The sequence below is a fragment of the Pongo pygmaeus genome, chromosome 14 (genome assembly GCF_028885625.2).
Source record: "Pongo pygmaeus isolate AG05252 chromosome 14, NHGRI_mPonPyg2-v2.0_pri, whole genome shotgun sequence".
Classification (NCBI taxonomy): domain Eukaryota; kingdom Metazoa; phylum Chordata; class Mammalia; order Primates; family Hominidae; genus Pongo; species Pongo pygmaeus.
In genome coordinates this window covers 61,153,441-61,176,314 of record NC_072387.2, presented here as the reverse complement: position 1 = coordinate 61,176,314, position 22,874 = coordinate 61,153,441, and the positions used below count along the sequence as shown (strand labels likewise).

At 39.9% G+C, this 22,874-nt stretch overlaps 1 protein-coding gene across 1 annotated transcript in view; it reads right to left on the bottom strand.

Annotated features, from left to right (window-relative positions):
• Window positions 1-2,294: 2,294 nt before the first annotated feature.
• Window positions 2,295-22,874, bottom strand: part of LOC129011734 (phosphatidylinositol 3,4,5-trisphosphate 3-phosphatase TPTE2-like) — a 90,612-nt gene continuing 70,032 nt past the window's right edge. The window contains 8 exon segments of the mRNA XM_054446913.2: window positions 2,295-2,522; window positions 2,525-2,565; window positions 5,547-5,617; window positions 7,047-7,139; window positions 10,798-10,889; window positions 13,010-13,115; window positions 16,737-16,817; window positions 18,951-19,012. Of these exon segments, the coding sequence (XP_054302888.2) occupies window positions 2,467-2,522; window positions 2,525-2,565; window positions 5,547-5,617; window positions 7,047-7,139; window positions 10,798-10,889; window positions 13,010-13,115; window positions 16,737-16,817; window positions 18,951-19,012 (602 nt within the window). The 3' untranslated portion in view covers window positions 2,295-2,466.

Sequence of the window (22,874 nt, the reverse complement as noted above, 5' to 3'; positions counted from 1 at the left end):
GCTCAAGGAAATAAAAGAGGACACAAACAAATGGACAAACATTCCATGCTCATGGATAGGAAGAATCAATATCGTGAAAATGGCCATATTGCCCAAAGTAATTTATAGACTCAATGCCATCCCCATCAAGCTACCACTGACTTTCTTCACAGACTTGGAAAAAACTACTTTAAATTGCATATGGAACCAAAAAAGAGCCTGCATAGACAAGACAATCCTAGGCAAGAAGTACAAAGCTGGAGGCATCATGCTACCAGACTTCAAACTATACTACAAAGCTACAGCAAACAAAACAGCATGGTACTGGTACCAAAACAGATATATAGACCAATGGAGCAGAACAGGGGCCTCAGAAATAACACCACACATCTACAACCATCTGATCTTTGACAAACCTGACACAAACAAGCAATGGGGAAAAGATTTCCTATTTAATAAATGGTGTTGGGAAAACTGGCTAGCCATATGCAATTCTTAAATATTTTTTATAAGCCTTCTTTTGCATTTTGATGAAGCTTTAAGGGCTCCTCTCGGGTCCGGGGGAGATGGTAAACACTAATCACTGGCAGTTATCATGACACTAACCCTAGTGTAGGTTCTGGGGATGTTGTAGGGAGGTTTCAGTTCAATCTTTTTCTTCTGTTTAGAATTTCTATTGAAATGATTTCACCTGGCTGGGCATGGTGGTTCACACCTGTAATCCCAGCACTTTGGGAGGCCAAGGCGAGTGGATCACCTGAGGTCAGGAGTTTGAGATTAGCATGGCCAACATGGTGAAACCCCGTCTCTACTAAAAATACAAAAATTAGCTTGGCATGGTGGCAGGCACCTATAATCCCAGCTACTTGGGAAGCTGAGGCAGGAGAATCACCTATACCTGGGAGACGGAGGTTGCAGTGAGCTTAGATTACAACACTGCACTCCAGCCTAGGCGACAGAAACTGTTTAAAAAAAAAAGAAAAGAAAAAGAAAGGTGGGTTCCCTTGCATTTTCTCAGACATTTCTGACCCTTCAACTCCTCAAATCTGGTTCAGACAACCTCTTCCACTACTCTGCATTTTGCTAATGGTATAAAAGTGGCCAGACATGGTGGCACATGCCTGTAATTCCAACACTTTGGGAGGCCGAGACGGGTGGATCACTGGAGGTCAGGAGTTTAAGACCAGCCTGGCCAACATGGTGAAACCATGCCTCTGTTAAAAATACAAAAATTAGCCAAGCATGGTGGCATGCACGTATAGTCCCAGCTACTGGGGAGGCTGAGATGAGAGAATCACCTGAGCCCAGGAGGTTGAGGCTGCAGTGAGCCAAGATCCTACTACTGCACTCCAGTCTTGGCAACCACAGTGAGACCCCGTCTCAAAAAGTAAAAAATAAAAATAAAAAATTTTGTTTAATTAGCCAAGCATGGTGGCACGCACCTGTAATCCCAGCTACTCAGGACACTGAGGTAGGAGAATCACTTGAACCTAGGAGGTAGAGGTTGCAGTGAGCCGAGATCATGCCACTGCACTCCAGCCTGGGTGACAGAGTGAGACTGTCTCAAAAAAAAAGTATTTAATAAAAAAGTAGCATCCAGCACCAATGAGGAAATAATAATGATTCCCTGTGGACACAGGGCTAACCACTGTTTACAATGAAAAGATTACCTCCCTTCAGAGTTCCCCCAGGGCTTAGGTGACATTGGTTGTGAGCAGGAGTAGTGGATTTCAAAATAATACACCTAAATTACTCTAAGAACAAATATTTCTTTTGACTTCACTTACAATTTTATACAAAAGCAGAAGTTACTGAAGGTTACTTCTTCATATTTACTACGCTCTTCTTACCCCAACCCCCATGTCTGTGTGTAATTAAAGGAAGCTTGTTAAGTAAGCTACCCATTTAGTGCTTGGAACAAGAGAAAAGTGTGTGTTGGGAGTCGGGGGACTGCTTGTGTGAAATATTTCTCTCTTCTGGGTTTAAAACTTAGTCTTTGCTGCCAATCTGTTAACAGTTTGTAAATCAAGTAGAAGAAAAAATATAAATTAGCTTTCTAATAAACCTGAAATTACAAATGTGAAAAAAAGCAGGGAATAAATACTTGACCAAAAATGTATAAGTAAGTGGGTGTTGGGGGATCACAATTTTTAATTATCTCTCAATTATTTTGATATGAAAGTTCTATTTCAAAGTTCTTAAAAATTATGCCTAATGTTCCTAAGTACTGTGTCCCAAATGTATGTAAATACAAGATGGAAACTGTGAAATATATGCCTTCAAAAAAGAAAAAAAAACTGACATTTTATCTGTATATATTTAATAGATTTATAAAGAACATGTGTATACATATATCAATATAGATGTACCAGCAAGGAAGATTTAGAACATATAACTATGTGGCAGGGTTGGAAAGAACATAATTCTTTCCCAGAAGGGGTGCAGGGAACTATACTTCATCAGGTACCAGTTACAAAATAACTTAAGTCATTTCTCATCAAAATATGTCTCTACTGCATATTCTGGTTGATAAATTTTCCATGTTTTTTATGAAGATTATCCAATTCATTTCTTTGTAGATAAAGCCTAAGAACAGAAAAAAAAAATTGTTACATTTTATTTTGGGGCTAACTGAAAAGCCATGTAGTAGGCACCCTTGTTAGAGCTTGAAGAAACAAACAAAAAAAAGACTTGCTCACCATGAATAGAACCTCAGCCCCTTTTTTGTGTCTCAGTTGGCTCCTTCTACCGTTTCAGTGAGATTTAAAAATATCTTAATCTTCAGCAACACATCAGTAACACATGCTACTGATTCTTTTCACGTTGCTTTTTATGGAATTAATGACATCTAGGTTTAATACAGTATCTAAATTTCTATATGTGACAGAAATCAGTCTGATTAGACATGTATCAAAACCCAATAATAAAATACTATATCTCTTTTAATTTATGCCTGAGGTTGCAATTTTTTGAATTTTTGCAATCAGCCCTTGGCGATGACCTTGAGCAGTAGGATATAAATAAATCCCACATGCTTAGCGTTCCAATAATGGAACACTAGGCATAAATGGTTAACCCATTTATGCTTAGTGTTCTAAAAGACAGAAGTTGGCATTTTTGGCTAAACAACAATCTCACAACTAACAAAAACAGCTTTACCAATAGTATATACATTTAAATATTACAGAAATCTTTAGAAATTTATATAAAAGTGAAAATAAAGGTGATCTAACTTATTGCTTCCCCAAAATGAACATGGTGTTTCAAAGGAAAAAAACTGTATCCTTAACAAGAATCAATCTGAGGAGCAGCAACAAATGAAGCTCCACCCAGCTCTCACATTTGAGGGACTTTGCTCATGTTAGGAGTCAAAGCTTATTGTTTGTATGCATCCAAGAAACAAATTTGTAAAAAATTTCCATCCAACCCAAAGTTCACTCTATCAAAATCTATTAAATGTGTATGTACTGCAAGTGTGTAGACCAGAGGTTTAATTTACCGTTGCCTTGCTGGACTCAAGGAGTTATTAGATCCAGCTCAGATTTGAAGAAAAGACTAGGACTGGTTGTAGCAATAACTACCAATTCATGCCACATGCAATCATAGCCACTGCCTCAACTCTGACCTGAAGCATTTAAAAAATATTTTCTCTTTTTGTAATGAAGAGTATGGTTGATACAAAAAAATCTCAGTTTTTCACCAGCACAGAACAAATGCTACTTAAAGTGGAGAACCAGACTGAGAAATAAGTTTCCAAATATGGCAGAAGGTTTTCTGGGAACAATAATCTCCAAATCCAATTAATAGTTGTTTTGTTTTTTTGCTTTTTTCTTTTCTTTTTTTTTTTATTATTATTATACTTAAAGTTTTAGGGTACATGTGCACAATGTGCAGGTTAGTTACATATGTATACATGTGCCACGCTGGTGTGCTGCACCCATTAACTCATCATTTAGCATTAGGTATATCTCCTAAAGCTATCCCTCCCCCCTCCCCCCACCCCACAACAGTTCCCAGAGGGTGATGTTCCCCTTCCTGTGTCCATGTGTTCTCATTGTTCAATTCCCACCTATGAGTGAGAATATGCAGTGTTTGGTTTTTTGTTCTTGGCGATAGTTTACTGAGAATGATGATTTCCAATTTCATCTATGTCCCTACAAAGGACATGAACTCATCATTTTTTATGGCTGCATAGTATTCCATGGTGTATATGTGCCACATTTTCTTAATCCAGTCTATCATTGTTGGTCATTTGGGTTGGTTCCAAGTGTTTGCTATTGTGAATAGTGCCCCAATAAACACATGTGTGCTTATGTCTTTATAGCAGCATGATTTATAGTCCTTTGGGTATATACCCAGTAATGGGATGGCTGGGTCAAATGGTATTTGTAGTTCTAGATCCCTGAAGAATCGCCACACTGACTTCCACAAGGGTTGAACTAGTTTACAGTCCCACCAACAGTGTAAAAGTGTTCCTATTTCTCCACATCCTCTCCAGCACCTGTTGTTTCCTGACTTTTTAATGATTGCCATTCTAACTGGTGTAAGATGGTATCTCATTGTGGTTTTGATTTGCATTTCTCTGATAGCCAGTGATGGTTAGCATTTTTTCATGTGTTTTTTGGCTGCATAAATGTCTTCTTTTGAGAAGTGTCTGTTCATGTCCTTTGCCCACTTTTTGATGGGGTTGTTTTTTTTGCTTTTTCCTTTAGACAGAGTCTCACTCTGTCGCCCAGGCTGGAGTGTAGTGGTGCAATCTCAGCTCACTGCAATCTCTGCCTCCTGGGTTCAAGCGATTCTACTGCCTCAGCCTCCTGAGTAGCTGGGATTACAGGCATGTGCCACCACGCCTGGCTAATTTTTGTATTTTTAGTAGGGACAGGGTTTTACCATGTTGGCCAGGCTGGTCTCGAACTCCCAACCTTAGGTGATCCGCCCGCCTCAGCCTCCCAAAGTGCTAGGATTACAGGCATGAGCCACCACACCCAGCCTCCAATTAATAGTTTTTAAGAAAGTTTTCCCAATTCACTTATTAGAAAGCCATGTTTAAATGGGAGACTATCAATTTTAATGATTTTTTAGCTGTATTTCTTAATACTTACTGTGTCTTGTAACTTCTCCTAGATATAAGTGTGTCAGTCAGCTTTTCAGCTAGCTGAAGCTTCCCTAGGTCCTCCCTTACTTTAGCACAAAATTTGGTGGTGGTTCGTCATTGGTAAATCAGCACCTACTGAGGACCTGACATGTTGAAGGTACTGAGCAGATTCATATTGAACTTCTCTGGGAGGAATTTACTTCCACACTTAAGATCTGATTATAATACTTTTGAACTCATAACACAGTCCTATGGCATGGACCTTGAGGATACTGCAACCGGGGTTCTCAAGAACAACTGTATTTTTAAAATAGCCAACGTAAAAGGAGTAAGGCAATGAACAATGGTGGCTCGAGGATTTTTTGTTTTCTATAAATTAAGCTTATGACAACCAGCAAAAGACTTTCCATTACATCTTATACATAGACATTGAAGATTAGGTTGTTTCTATGGGTTGATATTATATCCATACCTGTTATTTTGTATTAAAGATGTGTTAAACCAGAAGAAAAAAGGGTAGTTGTGATAGTATTTAGGAAAATCCTAAAAAGAAACAAAAATATTTTAAAAGTAAAATTGATGCCAAGAACTAATCATTCCAAAGAAATCAAAGTTCCTTCCTTTATTCCTTTATATATTTATCAAATAATTATAACCAATATGTAGCACTCTGCATTCTATAACAACACACTCAAGACACAAAGGAGGAGGCTTAAGAAAATGCTCTTGCTTTCTCTTGCTGTTTGTATCAAAATTTTCAAGGAATAGTTTATTTTCCATGATAGATATTTAATTTAAATGCTGAAATTTGAATCTGGTTTAGACAGTGCTAAACAGAATCTACTAAGGACCTATGCTTATATATAGCCAAGTATTTTTGTAGTGAATTCTTACAATTTTTTTGTTGCCTCAGCATCCTTTTCAAATATAAATGGGACTTTCTGATATCAGAAGCAGGGTTCAGTCACCCTTGACAGTTTCCAGTTCACCTCCTCCAGGTTTCTCAATGTGACTGATCCCAACATCTGCCTTATACAACCTTCTGTTGGTGACTACTTCATTATGGGACAGCTAGATATAACCTCCCTACAGACCCCCGTACTCTGCATGGACCATGTGGATATATCAATGACCACCTCTCAGTCACAGCATGACTCCACGGAACTCATGACTGCTTGCATTAAATCCACCAGTTAGACCACCCCGCAGGAAACCTGCTCAGGTAACACCTTACATCCCAATAAAGGCTTCCACTCTCAGGTCCCTCCCTCGTTCTCGCTATTGATCCCCACCCATCAGTTGAGCACAGGTCTCCTGGATGGCTCCCCCTTCCAGTTAGCCCTGAGAGGTGTGCTGCCCTCTTCTCTCTGGAATTAATAAAAAACTGCTTTGGTTATTTCATGTGTTGTATTGTGCTGCCTTCTCTGTGTTTCACCCAACTGAGTCACCCAAACCTAACTCTCTTTCCAGTCAATGCTCCCAGCTACTCAGGAGGCTGAGGTGGGAGGACTGCATGAGCCCAGGAGGTGAAGCTGCAGTTAGCTATGGTCACGCCACTGCACTCCAGCTTGGGTGACAGAGTGAGACCCTGTCTCAATTTTTAATATTAAAAATGATGCAAAACAAAATGTAATCACTGCTATGCAGTAAAACATACCTTTGGTTTTTTAGCATCTTGGCTTTTATTTTTTTTGTATTTATTTTGTATTTTTTGGATTTGTGAATTAATACATGTAAATTTAGAAAAATTTAGAAAATGTCCAATTTAGAAAAAACAAATGAACAAAAATTATTCAAATTACGTATGTTCTTTTAAAAAATTTGTTATAGATCTGATTTATTTTCTCCCCCTCCCTCTATGGGATGACATCTATCATCCCCTTGTTGGGAACTGTAGTAAAGGAAACCTTAAATAAAACCATTCAAAAGTTCAGACAAGAACAATGGCAGAGGCCGTTTCTTGATTACTCACCAAAGAGGAAACTTGCACTTTCACATCATCATACAGAGGTGGACAGTTGAACACATCAATTATTACCCTGTGTGTTTCAGTGTCATGAAATACCTGTGAATGAACACATGGAATTTAGAACTATAAACCTAGCTAATGATAACAATGAAGTTCCTTTTCACTTATCAAGACTTCCCATATTTATCAAGTACTTTTGGTCTCACAGACCAGTCACTACATGTATAAATAATTATTAATAATCTTTTCTAGTTGCAATACTGTTGTTTATATGTATGTCTGTATGTGTGCGTATATATATATACACACACACACATATATATATATATATATATTTTTTTTTTTTTTTGAGACAGTCTCACTGTCATCCAGGCTGGAGTGCAGTGGTGTGATCTCAGCTCACTGCAACCTCTGCCTCCCAGGTTCAAGTGATTCTCGTGCCTCATCCTCCCGAGTAGCTGGGACTATATAGGCGCATGCCAGCACACCCAACTAGTTTTTGTACTTTTAGTAGAGATGGGGTTTTGCTACATTGGTCAGGCTGGTCCCAAACTCCAGGCCTCAAGTGATCTGCCTACCTGGGCCTCCCAAAGTGCTGGGATTACAGGGGTGAGCCACCACGCCCAGCCTGTTGTTTATGATTTTTAAAGGCCAACATGTTTGAGAGTTATCATGAGGCACTTTTCAAAAGTGTCTCCCTTTTCAAAAGTGTGTCCCTTTTCAAAAGTATTGAATTTTCTATTAGACACTTTAATCAGTTAAATATTATTATTTAATGTGTGTCATTTGATTTTCATACATTAATGGGCCTCTTTTGAGAATATGTTAAGAAGCTCAATTTTAAAGCTAACCTTGACATTCAAAAAAGTATGCTTAACTCACGGTTTTTTATTTACTAAATTTAAAAAATAACAACGGGGATCTGTAACACTTGGGGGGTGGGCCCACCTGCCCCTCCCAAGAGAGGGGAGGGTGGGGTCCCCCTGAGCATGATGTTTTATCAGAACTCCTGTGTTTGTCAGTGGGATCTTTGGACTTGACTATTACAGGCTGCGGATGGAGTGACCACAGATAGTTCAAGTTTTGGAATGAATGACTGTGAAGATATACTATTTCTTTGACTCATTCTCATATAAATTATGGCACCCACAGTAAGAAGGATCTATGCTAGGCCCTGTGAAAAACACAAAAGGAGGTGCAGACTTAGTTGGTCCCTTCAGGGAGCTGTACACATAAGAAACAATCACAGAGGCCGGGCCCGGTGGCTCACGCCTGTAATCCCAGCACTTTGGGAGGCCAAGGCGGGCGGATCACGAGGTCAGGAGATCGAGACCATCCTGGCTAACATGGTGAAACCCCGTCTCTACTAAAAAAATACAAAAAATTAGCCGGGCGTGATGGCGGGCGCCTGTAGTCCCAGCTACTCCGGAGGCTGAGGCAGGAGACTGGCATGAACCCAGGAGGTGGAGGTTGCAGTGAGCCCAGATGGCGCCACTGCACTTCAGCCTGGGCGACAGAGCAAGACTCCGTCTCAAAAAAAAAAAAAAAGAAAAGAAAAAAAGAAACAACTGTAGAATGGTATATAATTCTCAATCTGTATGATGAAGACTGGGTGTGCTCTTATGCACCATTGAGGGCTAGTTAACAGGAGGTGAGAAAATTTCATTGAGGAGGTAGAAATTGAATTGGGCATGAAAGCTCTGAAAATAGAATCTAGTCCATACAGAGGGAGAAAGACCAGCAATAACGCAAAGTAGAAATTAGAAAAACAACAAAAAAGGTCAGGCAGTGTGGCTCATGTCTATAATCCCAGCACTTTGTGAGGCTGAGGTGAAAGGGTTGCTTGAGCTCAGGAGTTTGAGACCAGCCTGGGCAACATAGCAAGACCCAGTATCTACAAAAAATAAAAAAAAAAATTGGGGGATTGCTTGAGCTCAGGAAGTTGAGGCTGCAGTGAGCCATGATCGCGCCACTGCGCTACAGCCTGGGACAGAATGGGACCCTGACTCAAGGAAAAAAAAAGGAAAGGAAGGAAGGAAAGAAAGAAATAACTAACTAACTAAATAACTTAGAGTTGTGTTCCAAGAGCCAAAGGGGATGACCCAGTTTATTTGGAATGGAGTCTGCTGGTCAAGCTACTGATAAAAATAAGCTCAGGTATGTTAGGGCTACTATACCTTAAGAGTTCAAGAGCCAAGGAAATAAGAGTGAGGCTTTTGAAGAATATCATGGAGTATTTCCTATGTGACAAAGAGGCCTGATAATTATCACATATAACATTTAGTTAGTGATTTATAGTTTACAAAGCAACTTCATATATATTATCTAATTTAATTCCCATAACACTTGAGGTGTGATATTTATTTTACAGGTAAGGATGTTAAGCCAAAGATGTTAACTGGCTTCGACCATGGGCATGCAGTGTGTCTTCTGCTCTACCTACAACTTTTCACAATGAGAGCAATATTTCAGTACGCATATTTCAGGATTCTATACATTACATTATATAAGAATCAAGAAAAGGTAAGGAGAGGATTGTAGAAATCTAGGCATGAGCAAATGAGGTTCTGGACAGTTAGTGGCAGTGAGAACAGAAAGGAAGGTGAGCATAGAAAAATTTCAAAGGCATCATCAACAGGGATTGATGCCTAACTGGATTTAGGGAGCCGAGGCAAAGAGAATCAAAGCCCAGGGCCTGAGTGGGAGAATGCTGGTGCCATTTGCAGAAGCAGAGAAAGCTCCTTGATCATTCAGACTGGCTACTGCATTTCAGTTCGAGTGGAAACTGTTCATGTTGCAGCTCTTGCATCTACAACTCAGTGGGCGACTAGAAATACCTCTTCAGTAAATGAACAAATAATAGTTTGAGTAAGGGAAATGGGTGATTCTTTAACCAAGAATAAAGCATTTGCTAAGAACAAAAAGCCAAGGATCAGGCCTGGGTGAATGCCCTCAGTTGGGAGAGGCCAAAAAAAGTGGGTGTGGTGCAGACAGTGAGGGAATAGGATTAGTAATAAAAGAATTTGAGACAAAGGCCTGGGTAGGAATTCTAAAAGTTTATGGTTATTAGACCCATGAAGGAAGCTTTCTTATTGTTTCAGAAAAGGTATATAGTTTTAGGCATTTCTTCATTGTAGCAAAACATTGACTACCAGGTCCCTTTTGCTTTGGATAAAGAGATTCCTCCCCAATTCATTCACTCTTGCATTCTTTCTCACAGGGTCATCCCACAGAACCTCTGACTTAGAAGAATCACTTGGGACACTGCTAAGTCTATAGATTCCTGGTCCCCATTCCAGATTTCCTGAATCATACTTTAGAGTACAACCTAGGAATGTAAATCTTTACAAGCTTCTCGGTGGTTTTCATGCACACTAACATTTTAGAATCAGTGCTATATAATAAAAGATAAAATGACTGAGAAGAGGAGAATATGGCTAAAAATGACCAGATACGTAAATTAAAATCCTTAATACATTCCTGGGAACATGCTCAGCATTTGTGGAAAAGTGAAAGGCAAAGCAACACTGAACAGAAATAAATTCTGGAAAGTACCCTGAAAAAACTGTTTTGAACAAACAGGTTAATTTATCTCTGGTTTGCATTCAAATCCAGTGACACCACGATGGTAACCAGAAAGAGTCGTGGAATCTCTTTATGGTAAGTGATAGTTTAGGGAGGTCAACATTGCTGGTTTGACATTCAGCCTTAAAAGAAACATCAGATTTTTTTCAATTCACATGTTTTCTCTTACCCGACAATTGTTTAAGGAAGTACAGGAAAAGACAATCTTTTTCTTCATTACTATTTGGACTTTTAGACCATATCCATCACCTGTTCCAACACCTAAATGAAATTAAAAAGTTAGGTTGGTTAGCGTGAAGATCAAAATGTCTTGCCAATTAACATCATGGATTAAAAAGAGAAAAAAAATGGCTGGGCACGGTGGCTCATGCCTGTAATCCTAACACTTTGGGAGGCTAGGCAGGTGGATCTTTTGAGGTCTGGAGTTCGAGACCAGCTTGATCAACATGGTGAAACCCCGTTTCTACTAAAAATACACAAAAATTAGCCCAGTGTGGTGGTGCATGCCTGTAGTCCCAGCTACTTGGGAGGCTGAGGCAGGAGAATCGCTTGAACCTGGGAGGTGGAGGTTGAAGTGAGTCGAGATCGCACCACTGCACTTCAGCCTGGACCAGAGAGTGAGACTTAGAGCAAGACTCTGTCTCCAAAATATATATATATATATATATATATATATATATGTAGGGAAGGTGACTTGACACCTTTCTTGCTAATGTGTTGCTTTCTTCAGACTTCTAATCATAATGATTCTTAATAAGAAATACTGTGGTCTAAATTACTTTGGCCCTATTTTAAGTCTAGTTCCTGATGCAATCTCTATAAAAATATAGGTTATATCCAAAAATTCCCATAGTATTCAATATATATTTACAGACAAAGGCTCTTTTGCTCTTTTTTTTTCAATTCAAATGACCCACTTCCTTAGCATTTCCTCAAGGACTTTGTTTCTCAGGCTCCAATTAATTTTTTATTGCTTTCATCTCAACTCTACATTATTTTTAATTTAAAATGGCACAAAACTAAAAGTAGAGAATTAAAACAAATATTCTAATAAACAAGTGTATTAATTATTCTTGATCGATCATCTCATATGCCGTTTTCTTTTCATTTAATTTTGTTTTCACTAACACCATGATATTCATTGGTCATTAGAAATCAGTTTCTTGCCTCAGTTCCCTCTTTCTCATTCCAGGTGCAGAACTTCTTTCTATTGATGTCCACCAGAAATCAGTGAAATGTAGAACGAAACTCAGGAAGCTAAAAATACTAGGCTCTCTGTGTGGACACCAGCACCCCGGCACCATGGCACCTATAACACCCAGCAGTGGCACCACCTCAGGTCCACACGCTGGCTGGTACAAGAGGTTTGCTTTAGGGGTTCAGATGCATTGCCTCCCTGCTACCTCTCTGGCAGTGGGAGTGGTGAGACCCCATCCCCTCCACACAGACACATCCTGCTTTCCCACCTCTACTGAGTGTTAAACTGTGCAGGGGAAGCAAGGTTGGTGATGGAGAAATGGACATGGAAATGGAAGCCACTTTCTCTCTTCACTTTCTTTCTCAAGTCCCGGAGGTGTACGTCTGATCAATTTCCCTGCGTCCCTGGGCAACACTGCATCCCAGCTTTATCTCTCTGCTTACATTCTGGAAGCAGGCAAACAGCTCTCGTGATGTTTATATGGATTTTTACAACTGCTAATACTCGGTAACAGCTAGGCGGGTGAAAGATACCTCCACAGAGCCCCACTTTCTCCCAACCCTTTCCATTTTCATGTAGATTCAGGCAGGGAGGACCTAAGTGCTCCTCCTAGGAGGCTTTCCTTGACCCCCAGCACTGTGGCTGGGAGTGAGAGCCACAAGGTATGGGAGTGGCTGGGAGTGAGAGGGTTATAGATGGAGGACAGAGGGGAAAGAGAAAGCCCAGGGGGATGAGAAAAAAATATGCCTCTGAAAGAAGGTGAGAAAATGATATGATATGGAGACACCTCTACCAAGACAAACTCTCAACTAGAGGTGGTTATGAGAAATAACCAGTCTTGAAGGCACATGGATCCTCCTCCTCCCTCATCAGAGGCTCACTCTGCCCTGAAAAGTCCACCTTGGGTTGCGACCAGAAGAGCGAAGAGAACAGGAGACATGGGAAGGGGATGAAGTCCCCCAAATTAGTGATGGAAAAGAAAAAGTGAAGAGCATCTAAGGGCTGGCAATCAATGGGTAATTCCAGGAGGAGGAGCATACCTAAGGAGGAGTTTATGCATGAGGATACGTAAAAAGACAGGTATGAGTTAGGATCATCTGTGTATATAACAATGAGCAAAACCCTCCCAGAGTGGGAACCTTGGCCCTCCTGCCCAATTCTTCAATTTTACATAAACACTTACCATGAATCGAATAAATAACGAATCTTTTTATAAACAGTGTTTTTCTTGGAGGGAGATTCCAGTTGTAGCTATGTTTCACTTGTGCGAAATATCCAACATATCTATTCTGAAAAGCAACAGAAGCCTTAAGTGGAGATGAAAAGCCTAAAGTCAGCATTCCTATTTTTTCTTTTCCTTTTTTTTTTTTTTTTTGCATAAAGGTTAAGGGCAGTAAATAATTAAGGAAACATTTACTGGATGCCATTATGTTACTAGATATTTTAAGGGATGCTGCCTCACAACTATCTACTTTGGGGGAAAAATACTGAATTAAGTGCTATGGGGAAGTGACAAGGATGGAGCCAGGTCTTGTTGACATGCTGCTTATGGTTGAGAGGGCAACTAATCAGAACCAACAACAAAACAGTTACAGCATTAGCAGTGTGCAGATAGAAGCTTAGTTGTGACTGAGTTAGAGGAAGGTGTGTGGTTTAGTGAAGAGCAGTTTCCTGGGCATGAGAGAATGGTATATGTGAAAACTCAAGAGGAATACCTCCATATCTCAGTAGCAGGTTTTCTGTCATTCTTCTCTTGTTCCTGACAGCTAGAATTTCTTCACTTTCCATTTCCCCAATTCTGTTTTCACAAGGAAGCCCCGGAATTCCCTTAGCCTTGTCCTTTTCCTAGGGCAAGCTGTTCACAATGACTCTCCTTGAATCTATCTTCAAGGAGTTGTAGAGCTCTGGAACTGAATCAACTGGTTCAGAACTCAAAAGTTGGCTGGGCTGGTGGCTCACACCTGTAATCCCAGCACTTTGGGAGTCCGAGGTGGGCAGATCACTTGAGGTCAGGGGTTCGAGACCAGCCTGGCCAACAGGGTGAAACCCCGTCTCTACTAAAACTACAAAAATTAGCCATGCATGGTGGTGGGCACCTGTAATCCCAGCTACTCGGGAGTCTGAGGCAGGAGAATTGCTTGGAGGCAGGAGAATTGCTTGGACCCAGGAGGTCAAGGTTGCAGTGAGCTGAGATTACACCACTGCACTCCAGTCTGGGTGACAGACAGATTTTGTCTCCAAAAAAAAAAAAAAGGTACTCATAAGTTCATGGACTCTTCCTCACCCATTGAGAAATGTTCATAGAAGTAACAAACTGCCATACTTTCCTTTAGAAAGGGCCAGTAATGAGGAAGGCTCATGAAAGTTCTTAACTTAGGAGTAGATGTAGTCAGTAGAATGGCCCACAATGCAGGATCAGAATGGGATGGTATCTGAGAATCATCACCAGACACAGAGGGCACTCTGTCCTGAGGTCTTGCCAACACATCTCTCAAACATGCAGCTGAGACCCTGTGTTGCCTTCTCAGTGAATCAGAAGAGATTCAGTTGCAGCCTTTGGTGTGCTAGTTCTGGACTAAAGTTCGGGAAACTATGCATGACTACAGAAGAGATGGGGATGGGGAGATGTGTGGGGAGAGTTGCTGAAGGAGCTCTATCTAACATCTCCTTGGCTCCTGCCACCAGATTCTCCACCTTCCCCTAAACCTTCCCCTAAAGGCTGTAACCTGCCAGGGCCCTCAAGCTGCTTTTGCTCCCATGCTTCTTTCTTCTACAACTTAAAACAACATAGACTGGTAGTAGAAATTCATACAACCAACCCATAGGAGGCACTCACTACAAACAAAGAAGATATGGGGAAAGGGTGGAAAGATGGGTAAGCCATGGGCCTTGCCTTTAAAGGGGAAACAGAAGTCACCACTTCAAATAGCTAGAGAATAATGCAAAGTGATATCATCCCTAAGAGAAACACAAAGGGCTTTAGGAACTGAAAAAGCAAGAGACTACTTCAGGCTGGGAAGGGAAAGGGACTCTAGGAAAAGGGGCATGAGCAATGGCATGAGGGAATCAAGTGTCCATAGGCTGGGAAACAGCACACGGTCTAAATGTGTTAAGAGTGTGGGATGTGTGCACGCACATAGTGGAAGAAAAGGTTGGAAAAGTCAAACTGTGGATCTTGAGTGCCAGGTTGAAACATTTAGTTTATTGCTCCTGGCAGTGGGGACATATTCTGGATTTTGAGCATGGAAATGGCATAATTACGGTTGCACTTCAGTAAATCCACACATTCCTTTTAGCTTAGGGTCTATGACTGTTCTTTGTTTAGTTTTGTTTTCGGCTTGGGTGTGGGAGAAAAGTGTCAGTGGATAAGGCTGAGTTCTTTTGCCCAAACTAAACAGGGACAGTAGTTAGTGTTCTTATAACAGGGCCAAGAATACTTATTCAGTTCACACCACCTAAAGAAAAACTCATTTACAGCCACATCCAAATCTATTTGAGAATTCCCAACCCACTCTCACTTCGGTTTGAGGGGCAATGTAGAAAAGGCAATATAAATGAGAAGCTGTGCACAGCATGGGCTTCCGAGTCTGACATCTAGATTTCAGTCCTTGGTTCAAAAGTTAGTTTCTCTGAACCTCAATTTTCTAATTTATAAGATAAGAATCATAGTAGTGCCTACTCATAGAGTTACTGAGAATATTAAATGAGATAGTGAATGTAAAACTCTTAGAATGGTTCAGCAAAGTCTAGAATGTTGTAAATGCTATAAGATAAACATTCTGGTTTCTGCAGTAAACAAATTACAAGTAATGAAAAATGGCAAGAAATCTATGAACTAAAAGAGACTTAGGAGACATAGCAACCAAATGAAATGTGTGGATGTTGTTTGAATTCTGACTGAAACAAACTAAATTTTCTAAGATTTTAAGACAATTTTGGAAACAAACATGGACTAGAAATTTGATATTAAGGATTTTTAAGGTGTAGTATTTCAGATATGATAAAAGTTATTAAGGGTTTTTTGTTGTTGTTTTAAGAGTACTTAGATGTCATACTAAAATACTTGTGGGATAAAATGATCTGACGACTGAAATTTCCTTCCAAATAATCCAGGTTTGGGGAAAGCAAGAGTGGAGAGTGGGGTTGGGGGTGTGAGTGGAGTGGGAAAAGTATGGATGAAACGTGGCTGGTTGCAGGCTGAAATGATTGTTGCAGCAAAGTGATGATTATATGGAGATATACTGTATGATTCTCTGGACTTTTGTATATGATTAAACTTTTCCATATGAAATTATTTTTAAAAGAAAAAATAGAGTAACAGCATATGTTTCATATAGGTGTTATGGGTTTTCAATGAGATATGTAAAAGTGCGGTACTGTCTGGTATATAAAAGGGTTTTTGAAAAGTTTATTTCCCCTTTTCTTTCTCTTTTAAAATACACCTCCCCCACAACATACACACACACACACACACACACACACACGAGTCACCCAAAAACAGTCTTTGTGATGTTCTGCAAGGGTTGAATTGCCCTAATAAGGATCTGTGAAAGACTTAGATCTTTTTTCCATTGAAATCAAAGGCTGGTGATTTTAGATAAACTTCAGGGTCCTGGAGCCTTAGGTATTGGACCTTCCTGCTTTGGGAAAATAATCAGCTCCTGAGCTCCGTAAACAATAACCAGTATAGAATAGAAAGCAGGATGCTCTGAGGAGAAGCCAGACCCCCCAACGTGTGGGTGGCACCTGAAGCATGACCCTCAGCCTCAGGGAGGGACCAAGGCCTGTCGCAGGGCACCCAAATGCTCCTGCCTGATCACCAAAGAAGAGTCTAAAATGAAACCAAACAACAGGTGGCAATCTTAACCCACTCCCCTATAAAAGCTCCCTTTCTTAAAAAGAAAATTTACCTGAGAAGGAGTTTCTACTCCCTGATATTTAGTGCCATTGGTTTTATCTGTTCGCCGTTCTCCAAAATAGTACAAGCTTTCCTACAAAAAAGGAACCACGGTTCATCTGCACTCTTTCGTTTTCTATATTAGGTACCTTAGTCTTTCTAAAACCACCTTCTTTCCTAAAGTCAGTGATTTTTTTTTTTTAATGGAGTCTTGCTCTGTCACCCACACTGGAGTGCAGTGGCAGAATCTCACCTCACTGCAACTTCTGCCTCGCAAGTTCAAGCGATTATCCTGCCTCAGCATCTTGAGTAGGTGAGACTACAAGCGTGTACCACCACACCTGGCTAATTTTTGGTATTTTTAGTAGAGATGGGGGCTCTGCCATGTTGGCCAGGCTGGTCTCGAACTCCTGACTCAAGAGATCCACCTGCCTTAGCCTCCCAAAGTGCTGAGATTACAAGCATGAGCCACCACGCCCAGCCGCAGTGGTCTTTTCGCAAAGGCGCCCCAAATTACCAAAATTAACGAAGTCACATCAAAGACTTCTCTCATTCAAGGTTTTGTAAAGACATAAAAGTTTAGAGCTGGAAAGACCTTAGAAATCATCTGGTCCAACCCTTCTTTCCATCTTACAAATGAGAAGACTGAGGCCAAAAGAAAACTACGCAACCTGCCATGGAGATGCTGCAGCCAGTTAGAGGCAGCACAGGCCTGAAATACAAGTCTCTGGTTTTCAGTCTAGGGCTCTATATCAGTGGCTTTCAAACTTTTCATTTTTTAAGTTGCAATCCACATTAATAAACCTCGGAGAAGTACGCGCACACACACACACACACACACACACACACACACACACACACACCCCCCAATACTTAAACCTTTTGATATTTTCTATTCTGTAGATTCCATTTTATTTAGTTTTAGCTTCAGTTTAGTTTAGTTTTTTTTTTTTTTGAGACGGAGTTTCACTCTTACTGCCCAGGCTGGGGTGCTATGGCCCGATCTCAGCTCACCACAACCTCCGCCTCCTGGGTTCAAGCGATTCTTCTGCCTCAGCCTCCTGACTAGCTGGGATCACCGGCATGCGCCACAACGCCCAGCTAATTTTGTATTTTTAGTAGAGACAGGGTTTCTCCATGTTGGTCAGGCTGGTCTCAAACTCTCGACCTCAGGTGATCCATCCGCCTCGGCCTCCCAAAGTGCTGGGATTACAGGCATGAGCCACCGCGCCCGGCCAGTTCCATTTTATTTTTAAGAGATGTTAGTCATGACCCAGTAACTTTATTTTACAACTCACTGATACATCATGATCCATAGCTTGAAAAACACCATCCTAGAACATCCATTTTCAAAATCTGTGTGTCTCAAATTAGAAAAACCAAAGGTGGTGGAATTAGAGTGCTGGGCATTGTGCATAACCACCACTTCTTCCCTAGACTGTAGGCCAAACAACTCAAGCGGAGCTGCTGGAATTGGTAGCATCTCAGCAAGAAAATGGCAGAAAGAAAAATGACTGAGAACACTGCTTTAGGTGGAAACAGCCCACCTTGTCTTATCAGGAATTTCTAGAGGCCACAGATTCCACATGTGTTGACTTAAGCAGAGATATTTACATGCAGGAGAGGCTTTGAGTTGTGAAATGCTGCCTTTTATCTACCTAAGAGTTGTGAGGATGGTCAAGGCCCTTTGGAGAATTTATCTAATTAAGCTTGATACTATTCTCATGAGGAAGGAAGAAGTCATGCTACTGGCAGGAGTAACAGCAGGGCCAGGTGAGGTGGGTGAACCATTGTGATTACTGAATGGTTTTTTGGATCTGTGTAACATGGCTTTATTCCCCTCACCTTAATCCTGCCCCATCAGGTCTTGTCATTATTTAAAATGTTGATATTGTATACCTCATAGTTTTTTTGCATTAATTTTTATTTTTTAAATATTGCATGAAAAATCATTTATTTTAATTATTGCAATTTTTAGCATTCTCTTAAATCTGTGCCTCATTAACCTCACTCTAGTCCTGGCCCAAAGAGATTCTTAAGCCAGCTACTAACTAGTGCATGTTAAACAAGGAAGTATCAAAAACAGACTTTTTAATAACCGCTTCTCCAATTACAGTTTCACTAAGCACCATGACTAAAATAATCATGTTAACATCCTACCAGTGATGTTTCAGAACTACCAAACTCAGTCATCCTAAGACAAAGTTTGTAGTAACATCTCTCATACCTCTGCAGTTAAAAATATTTCAGTGGCAATCAGGCAGGCACAAACCATAGTTCCGGTTCTTCCTAGAAAAGAAAAGAAAAGTTAGTTCAAGGAACATGCTTGGTATAAAAATACACTCAGAAATATTCCAGGAGTTCATTCTAAGTTGATTTTCTTTCTTTTTTTGGGGGACAGTCTCGCTGTGTCACCCAGGCTGCAGTGCAGTGGCACGATCTCAGCTCACTGCAACCTCTGCCCCACAGGTGGAAAATAAATTACATTTACGGTAAAAATATTTCTCACTACCTCTCCACGAAAGAACAAGATGAGGTTTTTACTAAATCTATTCGAAAGCAATAATTCATGTCTTATATAAATTCTTTTGGATAATAGTAAAAAAGAAAAATTCCCAACTCATTTAGTAACACTAATATAGCTGGTTCCAAAACTGCATAAATACAGTAGATGATTACTTTATACCAATCTCACATATAAATGTAGATATAAAAATATATATTTTTCTCAAAGTGAATTCAGCAGTGTAGAAATACCATGTATCAATACCAAGTGCCATTTCTCTTAAGAATGCAAGGATTTTTTTCCAAGATGGCAGATTACAGGCTCTTAGCATGCCTCAGCCATTTGGAAATAGCAAGATAGTACATAAAGATCAACTCTGTGAACTTCAATTCAAGAAAGAAAACGACAACTCCCTGGAATTACCAAGGACACCCCAGATCCTTGGGAGGACAATGCAGGCAAACAGCTCTTGTGACAACATTTGACTGATAAAAGCGAGTGAAGCCTCAGTATGTGAGAGGGGCAGACAGCATCCCTCTGTCTTACCTTTCCACTGGGGATCCAAGCAACCTGGACTGAGGAAGGGCACTGTTTCTCCCAAGTCCTGGAGCTAATTTAACGAGAGACTTGGACTTTGTGAGGAAAAGACACAAGGAAAAGCTGCAGGCATTTTCCCAAACCTGGACTGAGAGCAGGACAACACTGGGGAACCTTCCCCATCTGGCTCCACCCATCTTCCTCCCACACCCCCACCTAACTCCCGTTCCCCTAGGGCTTAGGAGGGAGCTCAGATTAATGTGTACTCCAGGAATCAGCTCATTGCCTAAGGCAACAGAGAGCTCCTCCCAATAAACAAACAGCAAGTATATAGCCAGCACCACTGGCCACAGACAGCTCTTACCCATCGGCGCCATCTACTGGCTTGTAGGTCAAACCACATACCCAATATAAAACCTGCTGATAGAAGTGCATATAGAAGCAAGGCCAAAAGACCTACCTAGCATTGCTCTAAAGTCACATCACCTAGGGAGGAGGGAGAGGGAAATAATAATAATAATAATTATTATTATTATTATTATATAGGAAAGAAAAGATAAAGAAAAAATCCTACCCACATAAAAACAATTACAAAAATTAGAAGTGCTAGCATCTCCAGATTAGAAGAACCAGTGCAAGAATTCTGGCACCATGAAAAACCTGCATGTAGTGATACCACCAAAGGATCACACTAGCTCTCTGGCAATACTTTCTACCAAAATGAAAACTCAGAAATGACAATAAAGAATTCAAAGCATGGATTCCAAGGAAGCTCAATGAGATTCAAGGTTGAAATCAACAAAAGGAAACTTCTAAATCAATTCAGCAAATGAAGGAAGAGATAAACATCTTAAAAAGCAATCAATCAGAACTTCCAGAATTAAAAAAGCTCACTTAAGGAATTTCAAAATACAATGGAAAGATTTATCAATAGACTGGACCAAGTAGAGGACATAATTTCAGAGTTTGAAGACTGGTCTTTTGAACTAATGCAGTCAGACAAAAATAAAGCAAAAATATTTTTAAGAAGTGAAGAAAGTCTTTGAGAAAAATGAGATTATGTGAAGTGACTAAACCTCCAAATTACTGGCATTCCCTAGAGACAAGGAGAAAAAGAAAACAACCTGGAAAACATATTTGATGCAATCATTCAAGAAAATTTCCTGAATCTTGCTAGAAAGGTAGACATCTAGATACAATAAAGCCAGAGAACACCTGCGAGATACTATAAAAAAATGGACATTACCAAGGCGTATACCAGACAGTCCAAGGTCAACGTTAAAGAAAAAATCCTAAGGCCAGATCACATACAAAAGGAGCCCTATCAGGATAACAGCAGACTTCTCAGCAGAAACCTTAAAAATCAGGAGAGATTGGGAAGGTCTATTTTCAGAATTCTTAAAGAAAATAAATTCTAAACAAGAGCTTCTTATCCTGCCAAACTAAGCTTCATGAGCGAAGGACAAATAAAGATTTTTTTTTTCCAGAGAAGCAAGTGCCATGAGAATTCATTAAAACTAGACCAGTCCTACGAGAGATCCCTAAGGGAGTTCTAAACATGGAAATGAAAGAATGATACCTGCTATCATAAAAGCACACTTAAGTACATAGCTCACAGACCCTACAAAACAACAATACAACAGAAAGTATAAAGCAACCACCTAACAATGTCATGATAGGGTGAAAAGCTCACATGTCAATATTAACCTTGAATGTAAATAGTCTAAACACACCATGTAAAAGTTACAGAGTGGCAAGTTGGATAAAAAAACAAAACCCATCTGTCTGCTGTCTTCAAGACACCATCTCACATGTAACAACACCAACAGGTTCAACGTAAAGGGTTGGAGAAAGATCTCTCACACAAACAAAACACCAAAAAGAGCAGGGATCACTATTCCTAAAACAGATAAAACAAGCTTTAAATCAGCAATAGTAAAAAAGGACAAAGAAGGGCATTACATAATGATAAGGGGTTCAATTCAACAAGAGGCCTTAACTATCCTAAATATATATGCACCCAACACTGGATCACCCAGGTTAATAAAACAGGTACTTCTAGACCTATGAAACGACTCAGCCACATAATAATAGTTAGGAGACTTCAACAGCCCACTGACAGCATTAGACAGATCATTCAGATAGAACACTAACAGAGAAATTATGGACGTAAATTCAACACTTGACCAACTGGATGTAATAGGCACCTAAAGAACACTCCACGCATCAACCACAGAATATACATTCTTCTCATTTGCACAGCAAATGTATTCCAAGATCAACCATATGTTCCACCATGAAGCAAGCCTCAATAAATTCAAAAAATGTTGAAATCATACCAACCATTTTTTTTGGACCACAGTTGAATAAAAATATAAATCAATACCAAGAAGATCTCTAAAAACCAAACAATTTCACGGAAATGAAACAACTTGCTCCTGAATGACATTTAGGCAAATGATAAAATTAAGGTAGATATCAAAAAATTCTTTGAAATAAATGAAAACAGAAACACAACATACCAGAATCTCTGGGATGCAGCAAAAGCAGTGTTAATAGGAAAGTTTATAATGCTAAATGTGTACCTCAAAAAACTAGTAAAATCTCAAATTAATAATGTAACATCACACCTAGAGAAATCAGAAAAACAAGAACCCCAAACCTAGCAGAAGAAAAACAATAACTAAAATCAGAGCAAAACTAAACAAAATTGAGACCCCAAAATTAAAACAGAGATGCAAAGAAACCAAGTCATTTCTTTGAAAACATAAACAAAATTGATAGACTGCTAGCTAGATTAACAAAGAAAAAGAAAGAAGATCCGGATAAGCACAATCAGAAATCACAAAGATGACATTACAACCAATCCTACAGAAATACAAAAGGTCCTCAGAGACTATTATGAACACCTCTATGCACACACACTAGATAATGTAGAGGAAATGAATACATTCCTGGCAACACAGAACTTCCCAAGATTGAATCAGAAAGAAATTGAAACCCTGACCAGACCAGTATCAAGCTCCAAAATTGAATCCGTAAGTTAAAACCCGCCAACCAAAAAAGTTCTAAATCAGATGTATTCACGGATGAATTATATCAAATATA